Source organism: Macrobrachium rosenbergii, chromosome 1 (assembly GCF_040412425.1).
Source record: "Macrobrachium rosenbergii isolate ZJJX-2024 chromosome 1, ASM4041242v1, whole genome shotgun sequence".
In the NCBI taxonomy this organism is placed as follows: Eukaryota; Metazoa; Arthropoda; class Malacostraca; order Decapoda; family Palaemonidae; genus Macrobrachium; species Macrobrachium rosenbergii.
In genome coordinates this window covers 59,893,464-59,920,687 of record NC_089741.1, presented here as the reverse complement: position 1 = coordinate 59,920,687, position 27,224 = coordinate 59,893,464, and the positions used below count along the sequence as shown (strand labels likewise).

The following is a 27,224-nucleotide window of genomic DNA, read 5'->3' as shown; positions in this document are numbered from 1 at the left end:
TAGTATTGCTTGGCATAGAATCATTATTCTACTTGCTTGTGAAACAGTATCTCCTCTAGTTATGTGTGAATCACCCCATTTCATGACCGTAACTTTTGCTGAATCACTTTCGTTAAATCTGACAATAAAGTCTAGTTTTGTATATCAGTGTCTCATTTCAGTAGGCCTTTGTGTAAAGATAGGTTTAGTGAGTGTCTTATGACGAAGGAGAAGGGATCTGCTGACCCAAGGAAAGAGCCACGGTTTCCACAGACATCTTAAAGAAGTAAGATGGTTAGTTCTGTTCTTAAAACAGATGCATCAAACAACAGATGACCCTCGAACCCGGGCTGTTTAACATACACACACATACACACACACACACACACACATATATATATATACATATATATATATATATATATATATATATATATATATATATATATATATACCACAAAAGAATATATTGCCTTTTGTCTGCCTGATAAGTAACAAGATTATTTATATGGAATATGCAGGTGTGGCCACATGCTTGAGAACTGGTCCATGAAATCCGATTTCCAGGGTCCTTATAACGGTTTAATATTCTCAGTTTGACTGATGAGGGCAAATTCCAGAATCTTCCTTTTTTAATTGCAGTTACTTTAGAAAAACAGCTCAGCCTGACTCTAATGTACAGCATAAAAGATCAGTATAGATCTGATTCAGAGATCTTGGGGATTTCCATAAATATGAGGTATATTGGCCATACCACAATGCTTCAAGAACTCAGGGATTTTTCGTACATTTGTGGGATGCTGGCCATATCATAAATTGGAATAAGGCTCAGCCGCTTTTCCAAGATAACCGTCCATACAAAAGGAAGATTCTGGAATCTGACAACATCAGCCAAAATATGAATATGAACCTGTCGGGAGGAAGATGGGAATCAGATTTCACAGATGAGTTAATAACCAGACCTGTTCTCCAGAATTCCTGCGAATGCGTTCACTAGACTCGACACAGGTGGGAGCTAACAAGAACTGAAAATAGGACATGTGCCATCTCTAATACAACAAATGCCGTCATGCTATACCTACATATTCCAAATACATACGCTCGTCACTGATCAGCTATACATATTCACCAGTGATCAGGATTACAGCCTGGTAATCGAAATGTATGGATTTGCCCTGTAAATAGTACTTCTATGTATATACTGTATATGCTGTATATATATAAAATGCTGTAACACGAGTTTATGCAAATATTTTGGGAAATGAAAGAAAAAGTAATTTTGAGCACAAGATGTTCTACAAACATATGCATTTTAAGGCTTCGTTTGTCGGTGGGGGGAATTTTAAAACAACCGTTATCATTAGCGCTGCTTTCATGCGATGGAGGTTAGTAACGGGAAGTCGCAGTAGCCTTGGATGCGTGGGGGAAGCGGTAGAGAAGGAGGATGGAGTGATTAGGCTGATGTGAATAAAATACCTCTCAATCAAATGTATTATTTAGTTTTGAACAAAAAAAAAAGTATGCATCACTGAATCCCTCTCCCTCTCTATCAGTGGTATTCATTGGACACCGATAAAAAGCAGTAAGACTAATTGAATTTCCTCTCCATCAAAAGTAGGCTTATTCATTAGACACCTATCAAAGATTTAAAATGCATTTTTAAAAATCTCTCCCTCCCCATCAAAAGTATTCATCAGACACCAATCATAGGCGTAGGCCTAGTCGTGACTCCTGATTCAACAATTCCGTGACGAGGCAGCAGGGCAGAGCGCCCTAGAATTCAACGATTGCAATAAATGTTGCCCAGCGACATTTACAATACCTACCTGATACATAAAGCCGTACGGAACCGCTGTAAGCTAATCGTTAAAATTAGATTACTTGCAAGAAAAAAGTCATAATTAAAAGAATAGCAATCCACCAGCCTTATTCCCTTCACCCCCCACCCTTCCCATCATCCCAGGCTACGGCGACCTCCCGTTACTAGCCTCCATCGCATGAAAGCAGCGCTAATGATAACGGTTATTTTAAAATCTCTCCCCCACCGACAAACGAAGCCTTAAAATGCACGTTTATAAAACATTTTCTGCCCAAAATTACTTTTTCTTTCATTTCCAAAATATTTGCATAAACTCGTGTTACACCCTGTGTGTATATATATATATATATATATATATATATATATATATATATATATATATATATATATATATATATATATGTATGTATATATATTTATATGGATATATATATATATATATATATATATATATATATATATATATACATATATATATTATATATATTATATATATATATATATATATATATATATATATATATATATATATATATATATATATATATATATTTATGCATTCTCAATAGCCACAATGGTCCCATATCTTCCCTATTTCCCCACATGTTTAGGATATGCCCATCACGACGTGCCTTGAACTCAACTGAAGCAACCCTGACTCCCGTGATGGGATTCAAATCTAAGCACAATAGGTTGAGGATAAGGTTAATCTGAGCCACTCGGCAGAGATATTCAGAGGTCATAGTGGCTGTTGCAAGTAAATAATTATACATTTGGCAAAAGAATATATATATATATGCGTGCGCAACTCTGTAAGTGTTTGCTTGTGTATAAGCATGCGTAAAACCAGGTTTAAACAATTAGATTGGTCTTATAAATCAGACCATTTCGGATCTCACGCGGGTGGAGGAAAATTAACACACACATGTATATACATACATATATATATATATATATATATATATATATATATATATATATATATATATATATATATATATATATATATATATATATATATATATATATCCACTGCTTTGAAAGCCAAAACCTCAAGACAGAGAATCTACTTACATCTGCAGGGAAACACAGGCACCTTGTCCCAGATCAGGGTGTTGTTAGTCTTGGTGCAAGTGACATTCCCTCTGAAGGTTTTATTTGGTATGGGGTCTGCCTCTTGCCCCTCCATGTACAGAGGCTTCGTGCAGTTATAGGATATCACGGTTCCTTCTTTTCTTCCTGCAGTGAAGTTAACCTCTGTCGAATCGGTCCATGCCCAATCGTAACTTATAGCAGGTGGACACGAAGACTCTGCAATGATTTAATCTTAGTTCATCAACTGGAGGAATTATAGGAAATTGCTTTTCTATACAAAAAAAGTAATCGTTTATTATGGGAGGCGTCTCACTTATGCCAGTGTTGACAACAGATATAAATCAAGCGAACTTAAGGAAATGAATGGGAACATAAACCTAAATAACAATCAAGAATGTTTGGAATAACTGGAATTGGAATATAAAAGCCAAAGGCTAAGCGCTGGGACCTAAGATGTCATTCAGAGCTGAAACAGAAATTGAGACCAAAGAAGGTTTTAAAGGCGTACCAGCAGGAATTCTCGCAGTTCCACTATGAAACAATTATTAGGACAGTGGCGTCATTTCAGATTTTGCTTGGGGGGAGGGGGACAAAGGTTTAGAAGTTATGGTATGGGAGGGGTGGCGAGCGAAGTTAGTCCTATCAGCTGGGGGTAGGGTGGGCGCTGCAAGCACCCCATGTGAAATTTTTGGAAATTTGTGCATTTTTGAAGCTGTTCAGAGCTGTAATGAGTAAATAAAACAGCAAAAAGATGTGCCATACTCCATCCACATAATATATAAATATATATATATATATATATATATATATATATATATATATATATATATATATATATATATATATATATATATATATATATATATATAATTTATATATATATATATGGGCACAAACCAAGTCTTGGGGGCCATCAGTGTCTTGACGGGGGCAAGTGCCCCCAGCCCCCACCCCCCAATAAATGACGCCCCTGTATTAGGATAGGGTGGAAAGAAAGATGTTAGAAAAAGAATATAAATGGAGATACAGTAAAAGGAATGAAAGGGGTTGCAGCTGGGGGCCGAAGAGACACTGCAATGAACGTTGAGTAATGCCTACAGGGAGCCGCGTGAGGCGCGCTAATTGTACTATCCCCTATGGGTGAGAAAGTTTTGGTATTAATTCACTCTCACGTACTAATAATTTTAAATTCCACTGGTTTCCTTAAAATTAAGTTAATGAGGAACGAGAACTCATCTTTACAACATTTCAATTCTTAACTAAGACCGGGATAATCCTGAGGGAGTAGATGAAGGAAAACCTTACCCCTATCAAAGGCTTTTGGTCGGAACATAAGATGAAGACTACTCAATTGAGCATCGGAGCTTGGTAAAGTGTCCCAGGAAGCAGTAGTAGCATCAACCCTCACCTGAAGGGTCAACGAGCGGAAAGTGATCTGGTTAGAAATGTTGAACAGAATTCAAAAGCAAAAATCTAACCTAAACTACTATACCCAGCCAAGATTGTCTTGTTCTGGTAGGTCTTGAGTTTATGTACTATAGGATATTCAATTTTAGTCTTGAAAAGAGGATTTATCACCTTTTGTATCCAGGATATGAGCATTAACCTTGAGACACAGTAGGTATGTACAGAAGATAACACCTTACTATTCAGATATGAAGATCATAAAGAGACATTCAGTGATCACCTCCATGTTCGTATAGATTACGCTGGCCATATGCCAGTAGGAGGTCTGGCACTTGGGCAGCCCGTGATTACCTTAACAACAAATATCCAAAATTAATATTCACGAAAGAGCGTAACCAAGAACCAAATTTCGGAATGCAAGTATGGACATTTCATTAAGACACTTTAATTTTTATATTTTAGACTTGCGCTTTAATGGTAATTACTTATCATAAATTCAAGCTGAATGATATAAAAGCACTTTCATATGGTTTGTGGGCAAGAAAGATGAGACAAAATGCAACATCCACATCACCACTACCTACTAGTGTCCCTCCGATTTTGTGGAATTCTGACAAATTTGTTATTGATATTTATCAACAAGAATTTATAATTTCCCAGGAAAAATAAGGTGTTGAATACATCTGGAGGTATTGCACATATTTATATTAGTAATGGTAACATCAGGATGGAAAAGTAACTGTTGAAAATATCTCTTATTTATATACATTTCAACCAGTCAAAGGGCAAATTAACCAACAGATAGAGATGCTCCATGGTTCTTCTTTGATTAAAAAATGTGAAATAACAGACAAATATTTGTTGTTGAGGTATATCTCTGTCAAACATAAAGATTTTGGCATCTAAGACTCTACTAGTTTCTGCTTGAGCCCCTGGCATTACCTAATTGCCATGGTAATCAGTCATTTATCTGGACATGAAACTGGAAGAGTTTACGTCACGTCAAAAGAATGAAAATCAGTGATTTCTCTGCTATAACCCGGGCATATGTGACAAATGTGCTATTATGAGTCCATCGCCCTGACGCCAGCTAGTTTTCTGTATTTATGTCAGCTCCGCTGCCCGCAGGGCATTTTTTCAGTCATCCTAGCGCCAGTGGCAGTGACTTTAGAGGTTTAGCATTGGCCTCTCTTCCAGAGCAGTTTTGCAGTTATCATTTCCTAGGCTTTAGGGATTACCAATACTTCTTTTCTTTGTACTATAAGAACAAAACTTTCAGAGTGAGACTTGCATTCTTCTGTCCAGTTTCTGCATTCCACCATAAAGAACTGGTGTTTAACGGGAAATCCTTGTTCAAGCTGGATCGAAATGCGTCACCTGAAATCAGGAGATATCTTTTATGTTCCACAATGCACGCTTTTAATTACATATATTCAGTTTGTAAATCACATGGTCCTCATTAGTGTTACTTGCCTGTCTTCCAAAGATGAGGCATACCCTACTTACCAGGAGTCCCATGGTAACGACCAAGTTTAAGTAGGGTGTATGGGCTGTTCACATCGATGACGACGTCATCATAGGTAGCATGGAAAGGCTTGCTGGATGTCGTCTGCAGAACAATCTGTTAGAAAAAATAAGCAAGAAAGGAAAATTACTATTGGGTTGACTTATCGTCAATAAAGTCAAGTTCTGCCTACTTCTCTTGAGAAGTGTATAGATGTCTGTTGTAGAATTTTTATTTTTGCCTAACTTGCATAGCTTCACAGGGAACTCTGATAAGGTATAAGAAAAGGTTACTTACGTCGTATTCAACCTGGGCACATTCATAAGAAGCAAGCTAAATGAAACAAGAAGGCTATTTCCTTAAAACCCTAACAAAAAAAGATGATGGCAAAACAGGATATTTCTCAACGGTAGTTTAAGCAGTCAATAACAATATTTAAAATAAAATCATCTCGAATGTCATTATCTCATAATTATACCGATATGTTGTAAAGAGACCCTCTTTTAACCAAGTTTCATTAAATATGCTGCATCAGTAGGTCTGATTCTGCATTTCACTTTCTCTCTCTATCAATATATTATCTTTTCCACAGGACGTAGATTACTCTGGATTTATCCTGCAATTACCACATCAACAATATTCAGAAGACTATAGATCCAATAGAGTATTTTTTTACTTCTAGTAGCAATAAAGTTTTAAATTTTTAACTAAAGCCAGAAGCCATAAACGTTTCAGTCTATCGCAGTGTGACATGTTCACAACAAAAGGGGAAGTTGCAATGGACTGGCATGTGGTCATGTGAATGGCACTTTGAGGACATGCCTGACAGAGTGACGAAAGAATAATGATTTAGAGGTAGGTGGGTGACAGCAGGAAATTCTTGTAAAGCTTGCTAAGAAGAGTTATGGTGTGAGTAAAGTCAAGAACGTTTGTTGACTGATGTAAATCACTACTTGGAGCGTTACTGAGTTGGGAAATGAATGTACTTTAGCTTGTAGTAGCCAAGTTGTATTTTTATTACTTGATTTGCTTAGTGATGGGTGTTTCCATTTCACTGTAAACTATAGGCCTATGTACCATTGTAGGGTCCCACACAGACCCACGGTGTAGTAGCCAAGTTGTATTTTTATATCTTGATTTGCTTAGTGATGGTTGTTTCCATTTCATTGTAGGGTCCCACACAGACCCACACACACTGTCATCTCACCTGGCTCGCTAATCTCCTCACGACAAGACCTAAAAGCACCAAGCGCATGTGTACAAGAAACACAGCGGATGTCCCACATTCTATGTACATATATTCGTACCATTCCAGCTGTGTATCATAACTTCAGTCATGTTTTGTATACCGATTTATGTATGTTTTTCCATCCTCCAACAAACACAGTTGGTTGTACTCTGACCTCTGTTTTGTCCGCCTTCTTTCAGGTACTACATTTTCACTCGCAAGAGCTATTGACTCATCTGTTTGTTGTTTGAATAAATTAGTAAGCTTGTAGATACAGCCTCTTATTCATGTCTTCGCTACATTGGTGACCGCAGAGATATCCAACCCAGCCAGCCACAGAGATGACAGCCTCTCCAATGACACTGTCGCTGCCGCCTCCATGCGCCTGTCCCCATTCATGCCCCACAACTCAGAAGCTTGGTTCTTCGGGGGGGCGGGGGGGAGGCATTTTTGCGATCGAAGAAAATCACCTCCTCAGCATGCAAAGCAGACGCTGTCCTCGAGTTCCTGCCAGACGATATTTTCAAACAAGTTGCAGAATGGCTTGCAGAAACTACAAATCCCTGTTACCTGCTACCTGCGAGTCATTGAAGGATCAGCTGAAGTCATCCTTCAGCATGCCACCTGCCCTAAGAGCTAAGAAATTCCTGAACAATGTAGGGGCAGCCATAGGAGACAAAAGGCCATCACATAACACTACCCGCTGCAGGTGGCCAACCCGAAACAACCTAGACCTGGTGAGAGAGGTCCTCCCCACAAAACTGCCCTGCCAAACAGTGGCAGCCATGCCCTGTGTTTCCACACGTAGGGGAATTCCCCTACGGTAGGGGATTTCAGGCTCTTGTAGGGAGTAGGGGATACCTACGGGGAAAATGTCCTTATCGTAGGGGAATGTAGGGGAAAATTCCTGAATTTCAATCATCAAGCACTTTTTAGACTTGAAATTTTAATTATTCGCGTTGGTTGGGCAGAGAGAGAGAGAGAGCGTTTGCTTCGTTAGCAATGCTATTGCCCATTTTTTATAGTACGAGTTTTCGAGGACTTGATTCGACCCCGTTAGTGACATTCTTTTTATTTCTATTAAGGTGTTGGTTTAAAATCATTAGAAGAAAATTGTAAAGAATTACATTTGAGTTTGTTTGTACTTTAACTAAAATAAAATTGAAACTAGTAACATATAACCTACGTAACATTACTTTATAGTAAATGATAACTTTGTTTATACATGTTCATGTCACGAATCAAGGCAGTCATAACCGCCTGACGTTAGTGTTTGATGGGAAACATAGGAACTTTCGCAGTTCATTTTTGTACCTCAGTGAGTGAAACACTTCGATCACTACGATCACTAACACTTTGCAATCCTAATCATGCCGAAAGCTGAAAAGAGTTATCGTTCCCAAAGATACAGGAAAGAATGGGGAAAAAGAGAGTTGGGCTAAGGGATGGTTATCATCAGGTAGAAGTGGGGAAAAAGGCTCATTGTACAGTGTGTGACAAAAAGAATTAGTGGCTGGTAAATCTGAACTCGTTGGGCATACAAAAAACTTTTCTCATATAAGGCTAGCTAAGCAAGTACAATCTAATCAGCCATGACCTCATTTGTAGAATTAAAGGTGATAACAGAATTAAGGCAGAGTTGAATGTTGTAGCTATGATAGTTAGAAAAATCTTTCCTTCAACTGTCTTGATGATATAATCAGTACACATTTCATTTGTAGCTGATGATTCAAAAACAATAGAAAATATGACTTGTAACCAGACAAGGGGGACATACCTCTTGACTGAATGCTTATCGCCTATGCACATGAAAAGCTAATGCAAGAAATTAGTAAGGCTGGGGAATTTCAAGTACTGTGTGATAAGGCAACATATGGTAACAATGAACAAACATTTTGTGTTAATCTAAGATTTTGAATAGTGAGACATTTGAGACCAATTACTCGTTTTCTATCGTCTCATACCTGTTAAAGATGGTACTGCACAAGGACTTTTCGAGCTGCTGAAAAGAAACCTTTGAAGAAGATGGTATTGATGGGACAAAATAGTGGGTTATGCTTCTGATGCAGTGAAAATTTAATGCAGGAGAAAAGAATCGGTTGTTAACTAAATTGAAAGAAGCTGTGCCAGATTTATTTGTCATGAAATGTTTTTGCCACACATTTCACTTGGCTGCAGGACATGCATGTGATAAAGCTCTGTCAAAAAGTGCTGATCAGTTAATTCATGACGTTTATAACTATTTCAAATTATCTCCCAATCGGCAAGAGAGTTTTGAAGAGTTTCAGCACTTTGTGGAATGTGAACCTCATAGATTACTGAAGCCTTGTCAGACAAGATGGTTGTCAATCTCTCAGTGTGTAGATCATTATACTTGAACAGTGGTCTGCACTAGAATTATATTTCACGGGAGAAGCTATTGCAGCAAAAGATTTGCCAGCAGACAGAATACTTCAAGCTTTAAAATCCCCATATATCAAAGCCACTCTTGAATTTACCAGCTTTGTTCTTGGTGATCTGGTTAGCTTAAATACACTCTTTCAGTCTAACAGCTTTAAACTTCATATAACACTACCAGAAAGCAAAAGAGAGTCCTTAGGATGTTTGGTTCAAATTAAGGAAAAGGAGAGTATTAGCTTCAAGGTATCAACATATGAGGATGAATCAAATGGCTCCCATTGATAAAGTGTATCCTGGTATACTTTGCAGTGAAACCATGTCAAAAAATGAAGCCTCAGTGAAAGAGAGAGCTTTCTTTCATGGTGTAGGGATTGGTATAAGATTGCATGCTGCGAAATTTGAAAAGGATTGATGTGCTGGATCCAGTCCTTGCAGCACTGAAAGATGTAAACCATGAATTAATTTTGAAGGATAAAGCTGAAATGACCTCGCAGCTGTCTTGTTTCGGAAGCTACCACGTCTTCTACCTGATGCTGATGTGCAAATCATTGATCAACAATGGAGATCTATCTTAATTGATGAAGAGGTTAAGAAAGGCAGATGGGAAAATAAGAGTACTGTGGAGTTTTGGGAAGAATATGAGGAGTGCCTTCATACAAAGAACTGTCAACTTTCATGCTCAAGCTAACAGCCTTACCTCAAAGTACGGCAGAAGTTGAAAGAACCTTCTCTAAACTTAATAACAATAAAACAAAACTTCGAAATAAGCTCTCAGTTAAGACATTGGAATCAATAATCAAGACGTGGGAGGTTCTCATCCAAACTTTGTCATTGTACCATCTTTTCGTAGGTTATATTCAAAATGCTAGATCATGGTACTTTGCCAAATATACAGATAACGAGAAAAATTATGTTCTCGGGGAGGCTTAATCAAAGGATGGATTTCTACATGATTATAACAATTTGTAATATGGGTGAGTGTTCATTTTATTTAATCATATTGTTTTAAAATTACGATTTAGCATCTAAGTTTGGTTAATTCTTAATCTCAGTGTATTTGTACTTGCTTTTCTTAATGCTATGTTATCAATTTTGGAGCATAAGGGAATGTAGGGGAAAATCACCTTGGCTGTAGGTAGAATTAGTCATGAAGGCGTGGCAACACTGGCCATGCCCAACACCTCCACCATGCCCACTGAAGAATTCCTAAAATCTGCTGACGCAGTACACATGGCCCACAAGGCAACGGAGCCCACCCAAGCACCTGTAGCAGCAGCAGCACGATAGTCCCAGCTGGCAACCAACACGGAATTCGACAACAACCCAGAGAAACCAGCTGCACCCATCCACATGCAGAACTTCCCCAAACGATTCAACAAAGGGAAGACCAGACAGAAGAAAGATGAATCACCAGAGGGAATGCCCTTTTTCCACTGGAAGTTAAAGAAAGCATGCAAATGTAACAAAGGCTGGCTATTTTAAAAAAATATGCAAAAGGGTCGCATCGCAACCCAGCCAACTACATGTCAGAAGTGAGCAGACCAGTTGCCTCATGAGAGAAGCTGTGCCTGCTTACCGCTGTCGTTTTTCCAGATATGGCTGTAAGGGCTCCATGTGTCTCTAAGCCTGGGATGAAAATCAAACACAAAATGCCATGTTACACCGGGCATGCAAATCATTCGTGCCAGCCAGCACGCGCGAATGACTCAACCCACCCCACCCACCAACCTACAAGCATCCACCACCAGAAAAGCACCATTAAAGATGTATGGGGAGCGAAACATGAATGTATCATTCAACAGGAAAGACTACAGTTGGACCATCATCACAGCAGATGTGATGATAGCTCTTTTAGGAGCAGATTTCCTAAAAGCATACGACCTATTAGTCGACGTAGCATCAAAACAAGTGATCCTGGGAACAGCTCCAGTATCATCTAAACAGCTGCGCAAACAACCCATCACCACATTATCACTGCAACAGCAGAGACAACAAACAAGCCCCATCGCAGCCACTACCCCACCGCCAGAGATACGCCAACTTCTACAAGAATACAAAGAGGTCTTCAAAGACGACCTGCAGCATGACTTAACCAAACCAGCAAAACACAACATCCAGCACCATATACAGATGGAGGGGCACCCCAGTCTATGCTGCTTCAGACAGTTTGTCCCAGAAAAACTCGTCTATGCCAAAAAGTGTTCAAAGAAATGGAGAGTGCAGGAATATGCCAAAAAACTTCCAGCCCATGGGCACCCGCCCTCCACATGGTACCAAAACTGATGGAACATGATGCCCATACAGAGACTACCGGCGGTTAAACATCAAAACGAAGCCAGATAGATACCTGTTGCCAAACATAGCAGATATAACCAACTAAATGAATGGAGCAAAAATCTTCACCATCATCGACAGAAATACCAGGTGGCCCAAAGCATTACCGGTACGGCAACAGATGGCGGAGAGTTGTGCGAAAGCTCTCATCGGATGGGTCAGCAGACACGGAGTCCCACAGATCATCACGAGCGACAGGGAGGCAAACATCACATCTGCCTTATGGAATGCCCTCGCAGACAGTCTGGGGACAAATATAATAGACACAATGGCCTACAACCCAGAAACTAACGGCATCATCGAGAGGCTGCACTGGTCATTGAAAGCATCACTTACCATCAGATGTCAAGGTGGGAGTTGGAGAAGGGAGTTACCTTGGGTCTTACTATGCCTGAGAACAACACCACACACAGCATCTAATGCATCTCCAGCAGAAGCCCTGTACAGTTAGTCATTAACATTACCGGCTGACGTCTTTCAAGATCCAACGAGCCCAACATCCCCATCTGACACCTGCAAAGCATTAGAATGAATAATGCCCGCCAAAACAACGTGCCACATGGCAAGAAAAGTGTACGTCCCCAACAAACTGCAGAATGCAAAATATGCGTTCACAAGGATAGACGTACAAAGAGTCCCCCCTCTCCCCAACCTACTCGGGACCATACCCCATCATCCAGAGAAGAGACAAAGCCTACCAAATGACAGTAAACAGCAGAACCACGTGGGTTTCCATCGACCAATTAAAACCAGCATACCTACCAGCCACTGAACTACAACCGTAGGCCTCTCCAAGAGGGGGAGTCCTGTAGGGTTCTACATGGACCCACACACACTGTCATCTCACCTGGCTTGCTAATCTCCTCACGACGAGATCTATGTGCGCCACGCGCACCTGTACAAGAAACACAGTGGATGTCCCACATCCTATGTACATACAGTATATTCGTATTCATATTATTGTTCTCTTAAACATATTATTCTTAAAGTAAGCATTATAATGTCAGCACTCTAGCCATGAGTATCATAACTTCAGTCATGATTTACGTATTTACGTATGTTTTTCCATCCTCCAACAAACACAGTTGGTTTGTACTTTGACCTCTGTTTTGTCTGCCTTGTGTCAGGCACTACATTTCCACTCACAAGAGCTACTGACCTGTCTGTTTGGTGTTTGAATAAATTAGTAAGTTCGTAGACGCAGCCTCTTACTCACGCCTTCGCTACACCATATCATCAGCAAACTGAGATATGATTGTCCTATTGTGAACTGGTGAAGGATGATCATTTGCATATATACAGTATAGAGCCCTGGGAGAAACCTTGCGGAACTCCTGGTCTGGGTATAATGTTTCCTTTCTGGTGATTGAAGTTTAGTGGTAAGTTTCTTGTCTACAGAAATTGGGGTACTAGTGCTGTAAAGTTGATTTTATCAGAAACCAAATGTATCGTGTTAAATATAGTGTCAAATTCCTTTTTAACATCTTGTGTGACAATGAGTATAGGGTTTTGGATGAGTACAATGGCATGGGAAGTGCTTATATTTTAGCTGAATACAAAATGCATTTCTGATAACACATGAGAGGGAATATACAATTCAGGGGTGGGTTAAAGTACATGTGCCAGAACTTGTAGACAAGTACAAGTACTGAAGAAGTTTACAAGTACAAGTACAGAAGATTTGCTTAGTATCTAAGTCCAAGTCCAAGTATTTAATAATGTACAAGTACTTTTCAACAGGTATCTAATATTTATATACATGTGTTTATTGCATACTCAGTAGCAAATATTTAATGAAAAAACATATTATGGTAATATGTTAAAATGATCATACCCAAACGAATATAGCTCTGCCCTTCAATAGTATCTGGGTACTTTTCAGATTTTAGATAGAGATAGTGAGCCTCAGCCTACTGCACGTAAGAGGTGAGGAGCTAACCACAGGGCGTCAAGAGGTGCCCATTTAGTGAGTGAAGGTGGTCAAAGGGGAGCCAACTCAGTAAAGATAATGATAAAAACTCTATTAAATTTCCTAGTTTAGTTAATAATAAAAAAATTATAATAATATAAAGTAGATTTGTACTACAAACAAAAAGTGTGATACTTCCAGTTGAGAAAAATACACAAGAAAATTATAATTTTCTAAGGTCACATTTAATGATTACCCTAGTGAGTAATACTGGCGAAAACTTAAACATAAAATAATTACTGTATTAAGCTCAACCGTCCAGAGACCCGGTTAGAGAGTACATTTAATCCTCCCACTGCATAACATTTGTGGTTGCTCTAAGACTATCAGTTGGAGTGGTTGCAGTTTGCAGCTTGTTATAGGGCAGGTTATGTCAGTTGTCAAGAAGCATAATTTCTTGAGCTGCGTTCTGACAAATTTGTATTTATAGGCCCCAGCAGTCCTATGACAAAACACCTTAAGACAAAATGGAGGTCAAGACAATGTTGGTGTTCAATATGAAAGTCAAAATTTTTACATGTACAGCACAATATCAAGCTAATTTATATTCTTGGAGATGGTAACACAAAAATTTCACAGTTTTTTTTTATTAAAAACCCTCCTAGTCCCTATGGGTGGTTGTGTTCAGCTAGACCCACCAGGCACCTACAGCAAGAGTTACCAGATAGTCTAGTACTCCTGCTGTACATTAGTATCTATAATTGATGTAAACTTGATATAATTGCTATTACGTAATTCACATACATACTTAGGTAAAATATCTTATTATGATTTGCTTAATTTAAGTAAAATCTCTTATTATAATTTGCAGTTATAGTTATTTTATTATTTATGCTAATGTACCTGCATAATGTACTGTACTTGAAATTACTAGAAAAGTACTTGATTTTTCAAATAATATTGGTACAAGTACAATTACTCTAAATTTTGTGCTTAAGCCCAAGTACAAGTAAAATAGAACAGCCTCAAATAAGCAGGCCCCTCTTTGATCACAGGATAAATATCACACATTTTACGCAGAAGTATTGGGTAGCACCTGGTTACTGTAATTCCATTCCAAATGATAATTAATATAAATCTGCAATTAGTCAGGCTGTTTTATCTGTAACATTGACCATATGCCTACCATATGCCATTGCCATATGGTAGGAGATCAAAGTAATGTTACCGTGATTCTTGCTACTTCCTGAATGGTATCTCTTCACTTTAAATATTTTAAAGTAATCAGCTTTAACCTCGCCTCTTGCGATGAACATGTTCCACTGGAATAAGACGAAACATCAACAGTCTGTGCTTAGAACTTTAGTTTTGTGTATTTTCCTGTCGGTTAAGGTAAAGAACACCCTAAAGTGTCAATCTTGTTCGTGAATATTAATGATGAGAGGAGTATATGATAACTTATGAATAATCTATGCACAACGGGAAAGGGAATGATAAAGTAGATGAAGTGAAATAATAATAATAATAATAATAATAATAATAATAATAATAATAATAATAATAATAATAATAATAATAATAATACGTAAAATCCTACCTTGAATACCAAAGGTCTCTCGACCGTATCTTCCCAAGCCAAGGCAGAGAGATGCTGAATTCCTGAAACATTACAAATGCGTGATTAATTACATAATAAAACGGAAGGTTAGTGACAAAATGATGAGTCTCGATTTCTGTCAGAGCGTTAAATATTTTCGAGCACCCTTTCTGAAAAGCTCTTTACCGTGTCACTACTCATAAATTAAGATTATAACTCCACGCGATGCGCGTCCCACCAATGACATACCTATGAAGAATTTGTTGCTGCCCAGAGGGCCAGGAGTCCCTCCACCTGTCTGAGTTGGTATGCCACCACCGTTCCCCAGGGCACTGCCCAGAGTCATCGCTGTGGTCCAGCCGTGGTTGTCTGAGTCGTTGAGAGACAGAGTGCAATAAACCTAAGAAAAAAATCATAACACATTAGCCTCAAAACACAAATCCTAGATGATATCAGGCCACAAAACTCACATCTTTGTATGCAATGCAAATACCTATAAGGCAACCAAGAGAATGGCCACTCCTATTCTAACAGCTGACGGATAAATTTGACAGACCGTCCCCTCGTGAGAGAGAGAGAGAAAAGAGAAAGGCTATAGGACAGAAAGCAAACACAAAGTAGGGAATGACTACCAGAACTTGACAATTAAGAGAAGGAAACAGCCGTAGTATAGAGCAACTCCTCTGTGTTGAGGTGAGAGCCTGAGAGGTGACCTGATACCTTAGTATGGCACCTTAGAGAATGACACTAGACCTCAGCTTCCCAAAGTGGTGGCCAAAATAGTGTCTATCGAAAAGGGGACAACGAGGCACCTTGCGGCTAAAAAGAGGCTCGGAGAAGAACGAGGGCGGAGTCAGAGGTTAGTTTAGGTCGGCTGAGAGAAGAAACAGAGAAAGAAACCTCAGTGCGTACGAGTAATAGTCTAGGTAAGTACAGCAATGTACTTTATATATTTCGAATTAATTATATTTTACTACAGCTGACTAGACCTAAATGCATAAATCGTATTATAGTATTTAGCGAAGTTAATGTAGTTTTAGCATATATATATATATATATATATATATATATATATATATATATATATATATATATATATATATATATATATATATATATATATATATATATATATATATATATACACACACACATATATATTGTAAGATTACATTGCCACACTGGGGTCATTTAAGGCAGAGGGTGGGTAATTAAAAGTTTTCCAGTTCAGCGCTATTCTGCATTTTGCATCCGCTTGGAGACGCTTGAGTCCTGCTCGCGCGGAAATACATCAGCGCACAGTTAATTAAGAGTCAACCTGAGATGCCATTTCTCTTTGGAACCTTCTCGAAGGAATTGTTTTAACTGGTTTATAGGTGGGGCGTCGAGGCATGTAAGTTCATGGGTATGCACCTGTATGTGCCTCGTGATTAGGCCTTTCGTGTTAAATGTTTTTATTCTGCTTGGAGCCAAGCAGTGGCCTGGACACCTGGTTTTAGACTCTTGCCTAAATGATGAGTTTTGGGGACATTAGTCACATTGTTTATTATTGTTATGTATACCAGTGGTTTTCTTAGTTTTCTTTTTATGTTTATGTTTTGATGGTGTGAGAAACAATGTGCCTCAAGCTGAGGAGATGTTTTCTTCTCTTTGCATGTGTTTCATGGCTGTGAGCATGGATGAAACATGTGTGTCATGTATGACAAGATAGGCGCTTGTGTGCGCCTGTCAGAGTTTTGGCTGTTATGGGAATATGGCCAACTGAGACTGGTACAGTAAGTTCCAAAAGAGAAGCTACAAATTTCAAACCTGATCGTACTTCTTTAGAAACTCATTAGTTGTTAAAGTTAGTATATTTTATTCCCAATTATTGTCATCCTCTTTATCTGATAATAAGTATCATTAATTAACTGTAGAACCACAGAAGGGTATTTCCCAGTGAATGGTCAATGTTAGTTCAATAATTGTTTATTAAAAGAAAAAAAAAAAAGAATTTCCCCCCAGAAAAAAAGATTTTCCCCATAGAAACATCTGCGGCTCTCAGTGTGTGATATCAAGTGTTCACCACTGAGTGGCAGCAGGAACCGAGTGCATAAGCATTGGCCTAATGTGATTTGTAAATTAACTTTCTACTTTTATAGCATCATATCGAAAGTTCTTTTGATAAAACACAAAGAAGTTTAACATCTGATTGAATGAAATATAAATAAGACACAACTTGGTGTAGGAAAAAAAAAATGAAATCAATGTTATATGCGTGTTTACCATTGGCTACATGGTTAGGCCTATTTCAATAATCAAGGAAATATATTTTCCAGCTTGTTATTTAATAAATTGAGTTGTTTGGATATCTAGATGGTTGTGAACATGATTTTCCATTAATTTAAGTTTCATTATCATGTCGGGAAATGAAGTCTAGGCCTAAGTTAGAGTCAGTGAGGAAGTCTAGACCTAAGTCAAGTCAGAAAGTGGGGAAGTCTAGGCCTAAGTTAAGTCAGGGGAAGTGAGGAAGTCTGGGCTTCAAGTCAGGGGAAATGGCAAGTCAGGCCTAAGCCAAGGCAGGGAAAGTGAGAAGTCTAGACCTAAGCCAAGCCAGGGAAAGTAGGAAGTCCAGGCTTGTCCAAGTCAGGAAGTGAAGTCCACGCCAAAGTCAAGTCCGGGAAGTGAGGGAAGTCTAGGCTAAGCCAAGGCAGAGGAAGTGCGGAAGTCAAATAGATGAATTTTCTGTTGTTTCAGTCAGCCTTGGTGGATCTTAGACTTGAATGATTTGGGAACACTTTTATTATTTGGAGAAGCCTCTGTACTTGTAACGGTTCGGTTCTGTATTTATAATGGAAAACCTGTTTGCAATCAAGTTTACCCTTTCAACAGTGGTTACTCTCTGTCGACTATTGCAAACATAATGAAGGGGAGGAACTGATTTACCAGTTTTTATTCAATATTACTGGCTGTGATGGGGTATTGGGTCAAAGTAAAGTCCTCCTCCCCCCATAGGACACGGCTGGTGATTCATAGGTTTGGTAGATATTGTTACGTTTGTGTCGTGGGTCGAAACCGAAGCCAAAGCTGAAAGTAGCGTCCGAATGGTCAGGTCCTAAAAGCTAAATCAGAACTACCAACCACACCTAACTTCTCTGTTGAATCTAGGTGCATTCATGACTGATTATGTTTAATGTTACGGGAGATTTTTTCCTTTATATTCTATTGATACTTGCATGGTTTTAAAGCATCTTCACTAAAATAATTGACAATACACTATGATATTAAATATTTGTTTCCACATTGCTCGAAATATACAACAGTAATGTTGGTAATTCTGTGTTGAACGAAAATTTCAAATTGTTTCGTTCAGAAGCCTGAAATAGTTACTGCAACACATTGAAATAATTACTATTACAGTAATTTTTTCTTATGATTGCTATAAATATCATAGATTTGATATTTGTGCATCATATGTTAGCTTTATTTTGCTTGATAGAGCTTTCAATGTAAAAAGAAATAAGTGTTTCGGCTACATGTTGTAGTTGCCAGTTAGTGAATTTCGAACGAAACCTCTGAAATTTATAGCTTCACTTTTGGAACTTACTGTACAAGTGACTTAACATTGGAGCGACTTTGCAGTGACGGGTGGAGACAGGAGAAAGGTCTCAGTATTGTTGTTTCATGATGCAATGATTTTAGGAGGTATTTTATTTGCTTGCATTTTTAATCATTTTCTTCATTTTGACTAGTTACCAAAATTAACCTGTTCACGATTTTTTTTTGTAGAATAAACTTTATTTTTGTAAAGGAAATTTAATTTCACACATGCAAATTAAAAGGTTCTATTTAGAATTGAGAGAGAGAGGTGGGAAGCCCATATCTGAGAGAGAGCAAACAAAGAACTTTGCAACTGCTGATTTACAAGGATGCCAACTGGATTTCAGGCGGGACTATACTTCCTCTGGGGTAACATATATATTTTATATTTATATATATATATATATATATATATATATATATATATATATATATATATATATACTGTATATATATATATTATATATTTATAAACACATACACATTCATATATATATATATATATATATATATATATATATATATATATATATATATATATATATATATATATAATATATATATATGTGTGTGTGTGTGTGTGCATATGTATGGAGTATACATTATATTCGCTACTTCTGATCTTCATGTATGCAATTTCTTGGCTATCTGAAAAATACAGCATTTAACTGAGTTACCTAGAGAAGCTCAGGTTGTATACTAATACCATTGTTATTGCTGCAATGTTTGAAGGAATAAATGAATATTGAAATGTGGGCTATGAGGCCATGTACCAATGCTTATAGGAGCTTCACTTACTATCTTTTGGTTCATTTCTGTGAGGGTGAAACATCTTAACACCTCGGTGATTTATTGCATGTATAATTGCATATTTGCATATATATGTATGTGTATATATATATATATATATATATATATATATATATATATATATACGGCACAAACTACAACACGTGCTACCGGGGTCTAAGCGATGTCAGGCAGAGCAGCTGATCGATTTGCACGGCCCACCCAACGCCAAATCAAAGTCCTTCAAAGAAGGCATCGTGCTTACCCATATGAAAGATGGGACAAAGCACGTTAAACTAAGAAGATTATCTATATATATATATATATATATATATATATATATATATATATATATATATATATATATATATATATATATCAGTGTATGTGTTTAATTTAACGTAAATTAATTTGTTTTAGACAATACTGGCACTTTGGTTGTATTCTTTTGGAACGTAATGGCCTGTTTCATCCTCCCCGACATTTCTGACTTGTTGTATAGTTTTAATTACAATGAGCTTGTTTTATTTTTCACGTTTGGTTTGGCTTCATCCGGAGCTGTATTCGCGCTGTCTCACGAGGACTGAGAGAGTTGTTTCTGGACCTTTAGCATTGTGTGGGCCTTTTTGCCTATTCTTTGATTGATTTTGAATTATCTCAGATTACATGGATACCCTGCCTTCATCAGTTACTGCCTTTGGGAGATTGATTTTATTCTTCCAGTCACGCCCTTGGTCCAGTAACACCGCCATGACCTCTCTGCCAACTGGTAAGGTGTGATTGCCTGTCGGACGGCCGTGTCCGTTGATCGTCTTGCGGCGTTAAGTGATTCTATCTTCTGTCTATGCCCTTGGTTCAGAATACGCCTGGGGACCTCTCTTAGTTTTAGTAAGGTCTCGAGAAGGCATATTATGCCCCTCGACCCGTGATTTGAAGACGCGTTTGCCCTTCTACTGTTTACAGCTCATAAGGAAGCAATTTATTTTTTTTTTATATAAACATTTAGTCTGCATAAACAAGTTAGGTCATTCTGTCTTTCGACATTCTATTACTCAGGCCCTCTTTAAAGTGTATTGCATAGTCTGTCTTAATTTGGTGTAAGTGTGTTTATTCGATGTTTTTCAGTGTGTGGTTGATTTTGTGTTTTATTTAATGTATTTTGTAAGAGGCTCAGTGGTCATTTCTTTCTAAAGTTTGTGGCTAAATATTAAGGTTTTATTTTCGATTTTACTTTATCCTCCTTCCATCTCTGTACACTCTGTTGCAGCTATTCACTGGTTGTGGACTTGGTCGTTGACTTCATTTGTGTTTTAAGAGATCTGTGTATGTTTGATGCAAGGGGGCCCATAACATTTTGACCTTTTGCCAGGATTTGTCGGATCCTGTAGTTGCTTGAGTGTGGTTAGAGTGGATTCTTGGGGTGTTTTGCAGCATAGTAATACCTTCTCTCCTATATTTTGTGTTGATCCAGTGTTTATTTTTTTTCTTGACCGTAGGATATTCGTAGTTTATTGGTGTTCCAGTGTATTGAGTTTGTTTTTTGGTATATTTTAGAGATACATTTATATATTTACTGTGTGTAATTAATTTACTATGGCTGGTTGAATATCCTGGAGCTCTTGAGTGGAGGAGGGGTGCAGGACAGGTTGGCAAGAATTGAATAAGCCTGATTTAGAGTATGTAGCAGAATTTTTGAAATTGAAAATCTTGGGTCTGTTAGGAAGGGCTTGTTGCTTTCTTAATGTTATGAAAAGGTTAAGGTGATGAAGGCAGAAGGTAAACTAAGAGACTAGGCAAGGTGGAGGAAGCGGTGTCAGTAGAAATTTTAGATAGGCAGATTCAGTTGAAAAGAATGGAACAGATCTCCAAAGGTTGGCTGAGGAGAGGAGAGAGAGAGAGAGACAGCACGAACTTGCTGGTGCAAGCATTGAGTAATATGGGTTTTCTTCTTCCCAACATAATGTGTCTGCAATGCCTTGTATTAATCTAACTGAAGCTCTAAATTAGTCCCAAATTTTCAGGGAAGTTAACGTGGCAGAGTTTTTTGTTTCTTTTGAGGAGACAGTCTAAGGTTGGAATGGCCAAAGAGTATTGGACCACTTTATTCAGAGTAAATTGTTAGGTAAGGCCCAGAAAAAGTTTACGTTGCATGGACGAAGATCTGTCTCAGATTATGATTCTGTAAAGGCCATAGTTTTTGAAGGCTTACGAGCTGGTACTTTAGGCTTATCGACAACGCTTCCGTAATTTACAGAAGGAAGGAGGCACTTTGTAGAGTTCGCCAGGCTAAAGAGCAATTTGCTGGCGACTGGTCAAAGTCTAAGGAGGTGATCACTTTGAGAAATTAAAAGAATTAATTTTGGTTGAGGAGTTTAAAAGGTCCGTGCCTGTGAGGTGAAAGGTACATCTCCGAAGAATTAAAATTGAAACGTTGCAGGAGGTATTGGTTGTTGTGTTGAGTACCTCTCTCTCATAAAAATGTGATAGGGGAAGTACCTGGAAATGAGAAATCTGGTGGGGTGAGTTAACAGGAGTAATGAATCAAGAACAGGTATAATAGGCCTAATGTTAATTATGGTTCTCGTACTACTCCTGTTAACAATATAATAGGCAGACAGATAACCCGGAGAGAAGTTGAAAACTTTGACTTGTTTCTTCTGTCTGCAAGAAGGGGACACGTCAAGAGCAGGTGTTTATGTATTTAAAAGGTCACGAAGGACCGAAAGACGTCTTGTAATGGCTATTCGTAGGAATGAGAACGAGTCAGTGGCTGAGAACTCCACAATCAGTGTATTAGGCAATAAGTCACTGGTTCCTTTTCAGAAATTTTTGTCTGATGGTTTTGTTGCTCTGGGAATTCGACTGAGCAAAGAAAGGTTAAAATTTTGCGTGACACTGGGGCTGCTCAGTCTTTAATTTTCAGAGAATCTTTACCTATTGATTGGGAATGTTCAAATAAGGAATATGTTTTGTTAAGTGGTTTTCAGATACGGTCAGGTCTTACCTGTTGAGAGTTTTTATTTATCATGCCAAATCTTTTTCAGGTTATTTAAAACTGGGCCATTATTGATAAATTTCTATTAAAGATGTGGATTTGGTGTTGGGGAATGATGTCACTAATAAATAAAACTTTTCCCTGTTGTATTAAGTTCCGGTAATGAAATATCTGTAGTCACTGATCGGGAAGGGCTAGTAGTGTTGCTCGGCCGAGTCGGTAGTTGATGTTGATTTAGTGGTTGAGATCGTAGTGATAGCTTAGTTATAGATAGTGGTGTGTTGGATAATAAACTTAATTGGACTACTAAGGAACTTATTACAGCTCAGGAAAGCAGATTTTAAAGACCTGCCAGTTGAGTCTGACGAGATTTTCTTGATTTGACTGTCCCTCGATTTTAAGATACTAATAATATTTTGTATAGAATAAGTAGACCTTTTGATGCCATTAATACAGTGTCAGAAATTGTTAAACAGATTGTGGTTCCTTTTGTTTATCGAAAGGAGTTAATGACATTGCTCATGAAAATGGTTTGGCTGGTCATTTGGTGTTTTAAAACCACTCGTAAATTGTGAAAAAGTATTTTTGGCCTAAGATGAAGATGATGTTAAAAAAATTGTAAATAGTTTGTGATGCCAAGGTCAGGGTCAGCCTAATCAGCCAATTCAAAAGCACCATTACATCCTATTTCGTTGTTTCTGAAAGATCAGAGGTAATTATTGACGTGGTTGGTCTTGCGAAAACTCGTAGTGGTAATCATTATATTTTAACAATTATGGATAGGATGTCGATATCCTTGAGGCAATACCACTACGAAATATAAAAACTGTTAAAATTGTTGAAGTTATTAATTGAATTTTCACCAGGTTCGGAATGCCCAAAGTAATTCAGTCTGATTGTGGGTCTAATTTTTCGATAAATTATTTAGGAGAAGATGGCTGAATTAAAATTAATCATGTGACTTCTTCTCCGTACCATCCTGAAAGTCAAGGGTATTTTGGAACGATTTCATCAAAAACCATGAAGTCTATGACAAAAAGTATTGTTTGGTTAATGGTTCTGAATGGGATAAAGGAACTACCTTATTTATTATTTGCATTTCGGTCAGTGCCGAGTCGGTCTTTAGGATTTTCACCTTTCCTTATTTTTGGTCATTGTGCGTGGTCCATTGGATGTGGTTCGTGAATCTTGGGAGGACGCCCCTGATATAAATTTATTAGATTATGTTAGTAATTTGGGTGATAAATTAACGAAGGCTTAAAGTTTGCTGTGAAAATTTATTGTGTAAAAAGAAAATGAAATACTTTTTGACCGAAAGACTATGGAGCGTAATTTTGTAGTGGGTGATAACGTTTTGGTATTGCTTCCCATTCAGGAAACCCTTTAAAGCTTCATTTCCAGGACCGTGGAAAATTTTAAAGAAAGTAAGTGATGTTAATTATTTAGTTGAAACTCCTGAAGGAGGCCTACCAGTTATGTCACATAAATATGTTAAAGGCTTATAAAGGTCGTGACAAAGTTATTCCCTGGCATTAGTTGGTGATACTACAAAGTGTAACGGTATTAATTCTTTTCTTTCAGACGTGAGTAATTTTGATGATGATTGTTTTGATGGTGCCGAATGGCCTAATGATAATGAACATTCTTTAGAAAATTTTTCAGAAATGGTTTCACATTTGAATTTAGTAGAACAGGGATCTTTGAAAAAGTTAGTTTTTAGTTATAAGGATTTATTTTCGGATGTTCCAGGACAGACCACTGTGCTTGAACATGATGTGGATGTGGGTAACGCAACTCCGGTAAAACAATCCCCTTACAGGCTGGTGTATGAGTGGTGACCTAGACTAAGTTAAGGTTAATTTATTAAAGTTTTGGTCCTTATTTTTGTTTGACTGATATTTGTGTTTTCAGAATAATTTAGCCAGGTCACAGGCTCACGGGTCTGTAGCACGGCTGTTTTTATTTGTTACAGGCTGGTGTATGATGGTGACCTTGGTTGAGGTAACACTAGCCCCATTGTGGTCGATTTATATTTTTGGTTGTCGGTTATCTAGGTTTAGTCTAATAATAGGTTAGTCTTGTTAATATTGCTGCTCTGCTAACCTGTGCCCACCGCTCCACTTGTGAGTTCATGGGGATATTACAAATTTCTTCATATGTTGATACTGATGTTATTTTGGCGTGGTCACTATAAATTATTTACTTGTATTAGTTTTAAAGTCATAATATTAGGTTAAGATTTGATATCTATTGACTGTATTGGAAAGTGGTACAAAATTTTTTTGCCACTATCTCTAATCTATTTTTGGCTGGCAATGTGATTTAGTATTTTCAATCACTTTTGAGTTTGTCATTGGACTTGAATTTTTTCTTATTGTCCCTGTTTTATTTCATAAGATTGAATTATTATGTTTGTTTTTGATATTAGCATTTTTATATATTTCTTTGAATTTTGAGTCAAGTTCAATACTTTTGTAGAAAAATTTTCTTGTGGAAAATTTTTTTTTTTTTGGGTGAGGAGGTGTCAGTATGTGTTTAATTTAACGTAAATTAATTTGTTTTGAATAATCACTTTATCAGTAATTATTCTTTGGAACGTAATGACCACTGTTTCATCCTCCCGACATTTCTGACTTGTTGTATAGTTTTAATTACAATGAGCTTGTTTTATTTTCACGTTTGGTTTTATTTCTCATCCGGAGCTGTATTCGGCGCTGTCTCACGAGGACTGAGAGAGTTGTTTTCTGGACCTTTAGCATTGTGTGGGCCTGCTTATTCTTGATTGATTTTTGAATTATCTCTGGATTACGATACCTGCCTTTCATCAGTTGCTGCTGCTTTGGGAGATTGATTTATTCTTCAGTCTACGCCTGGTCCAGTAACACTGCCAAGGGGACCTCTCTCTCAACTGGTAGGTGTGATTGCCTGTCGGACGGCCGTGTCCGTTGATCGTCTTACGACGTTAAAGTGATTCTATCTTCTGTCTATGCCCTTGGTTCAGTAATACTGCCTGGGGACCTCTCACGTTGGTAAGGTCTCGAGAATATTATGCCCCTCGACCCGTGATTTGAAGACTGCGTTTGCCTCTCTACTGTTTGCAGCTCACTTAAGGAAGCAATTTATTTTTTTTATATAAACATTTAGTCTGTAACAAAGTTAGGTCATTCTGTCTTTTCGACATTCTATTACTTTCAGGGCCCTCTCTTTAAAGTGTAATTGCATAGTCTGTCTTAATTTGGTGTAAGTGTGTTTATTCGATGTTTTCAGTGTGTGGTTGATTTTTGTGTTTTATTTAATGTATTTTGTAAGAGCTCAGTGGTCATTTCTTTCTAAAAGTTTTGTATTAAATATTAAGGTTTTATTTTCGATTTTACTTTATCCTCCTTGATTCCATCTCTGTACACTCTGTTGCGGCCATTCCACCTATTGTGGACTTGGTCGTTTGTGACTTCATTTGTGTTTTAAGAGATTTGTGTATGTTTGATGGGCAAGGGGCCCATAACAATATATATATATTATTAAGAATATTCCCTCTTACGCCACGTTTTTGCACTAAATTTAAAGTAAAAGGACTAAGTAATTAAATAAGGCAAATTTAGTATGATTCACTTTAAGGAATTCGCCCCTAAAACCTCACACCACTGCCTTTTTGGGGGGAAAACTCCTTTAAATCCCTTCTTGTCCAAACTGCTGTCGGAAATCCCTAAAACTCCAGGTATGGACCCCTGCCAAGAGCTAATCGTCGCCCGAGGCAGGCCAGCTAGCAGGTGGACCACGTGCATTCTGCCATTTTGAATTTGAAACCATGCTGCCCACAGTTCCCATGTGGGCAGAGTGATCACATCACCATCTAGGGAAAGAAAGCTGTAACTTCCGAAGCTATAAAGGGCCCTGGACATGTAAGCTAACCTGGATAATTGTCGGCAGCGCCATGGACTCCAGAGCTCAGTCCCTTGCCCTACCCACTGCCATTTTCAGGCATGTGGCTGGCAGTAAAAAGTAACTTTTGATGCAAATTAATTCGTTCCTTCACTGGCCCTCATAAGAAGAGAACTTCAGCTCCTAAAAAAAAGGTAAAGTACCAGGATTTAAGGTTTTTCGTCAGCCATGTTCCCCTGTTTTCTCTATCTATGTTCTTTTCCTTTTCATAGTGCGATCTAATTATAGTGAGACCTGTATTGCTTTATATTTTGTGCTGTCTAATTTGCAAAGCAGTCACGAGAAGAGTAATGTAATCGTTTGATGCCCAAGTCACGGGAATCAAGTTCAGTTTAGGCATCTTCTATGCGTTTCCTCAATTCCTTCATTACAGTGCTACAGCCGGTTAACTAACGGTAAGTATGTTGATTGCAGAGTAGGAGTTTTCACTGTGGACTTGCATATCAACTGTGTGCTTAACAGCCCTCTTTATTTCGTTTCAACAACTTTGAAGCATGCAAACCATTTGTATTCCATATATACATTTCTATCATTTGCCTATACACATTACTACATATATATACATATCTTCTGATGTGTTTCTTTTGTAACTATATAATGAATTAAAGTTAATATATATATAGTTCACCTAATCACTTTTACATAAATAT

The 27,224-nt window shown here is 37.8% G+C and overlaps 1 protein-coding gene across 1 annotated transcript in view; it reads right to left on the bottom strand.

Moving 5' to 3' along the window:
* Positions 1 to 4,887: 4,887 nt before the first annotated feature.
* Positions 4,888 to 27,224, bottom strand: part of LOC136841647 (uncharacterized) — a 61,940-nt gene continuing 39,603 nt past the window's right edge. Inside the window, exons 5-8 of the mRNA XM_067108778.1 lie at positions 15,522 to 15,672; positions 15,273 to 15,334; positions 5,807 to 5,921; positions 4,888 to 5,677 (exon numbers count right to left, since the gene is read on the bottom strand). Of these exons, the coding sequence (XP_066964879.1) occupies positions 5,559 to 5,677; positions 5,807 to 5,921; positions 15,273 to 15,334; positions 15,522 to 15,672 (447 nt within the window). The 3' untranslated portion in view covers positions 4,888 to 5,558. The remainder of the gene's footprint in view (positions 5,678 to 5,806; positions 5,922 to 15,272; positions 15,335 to 15,521; positions 15,673 to 27,224) is intronic.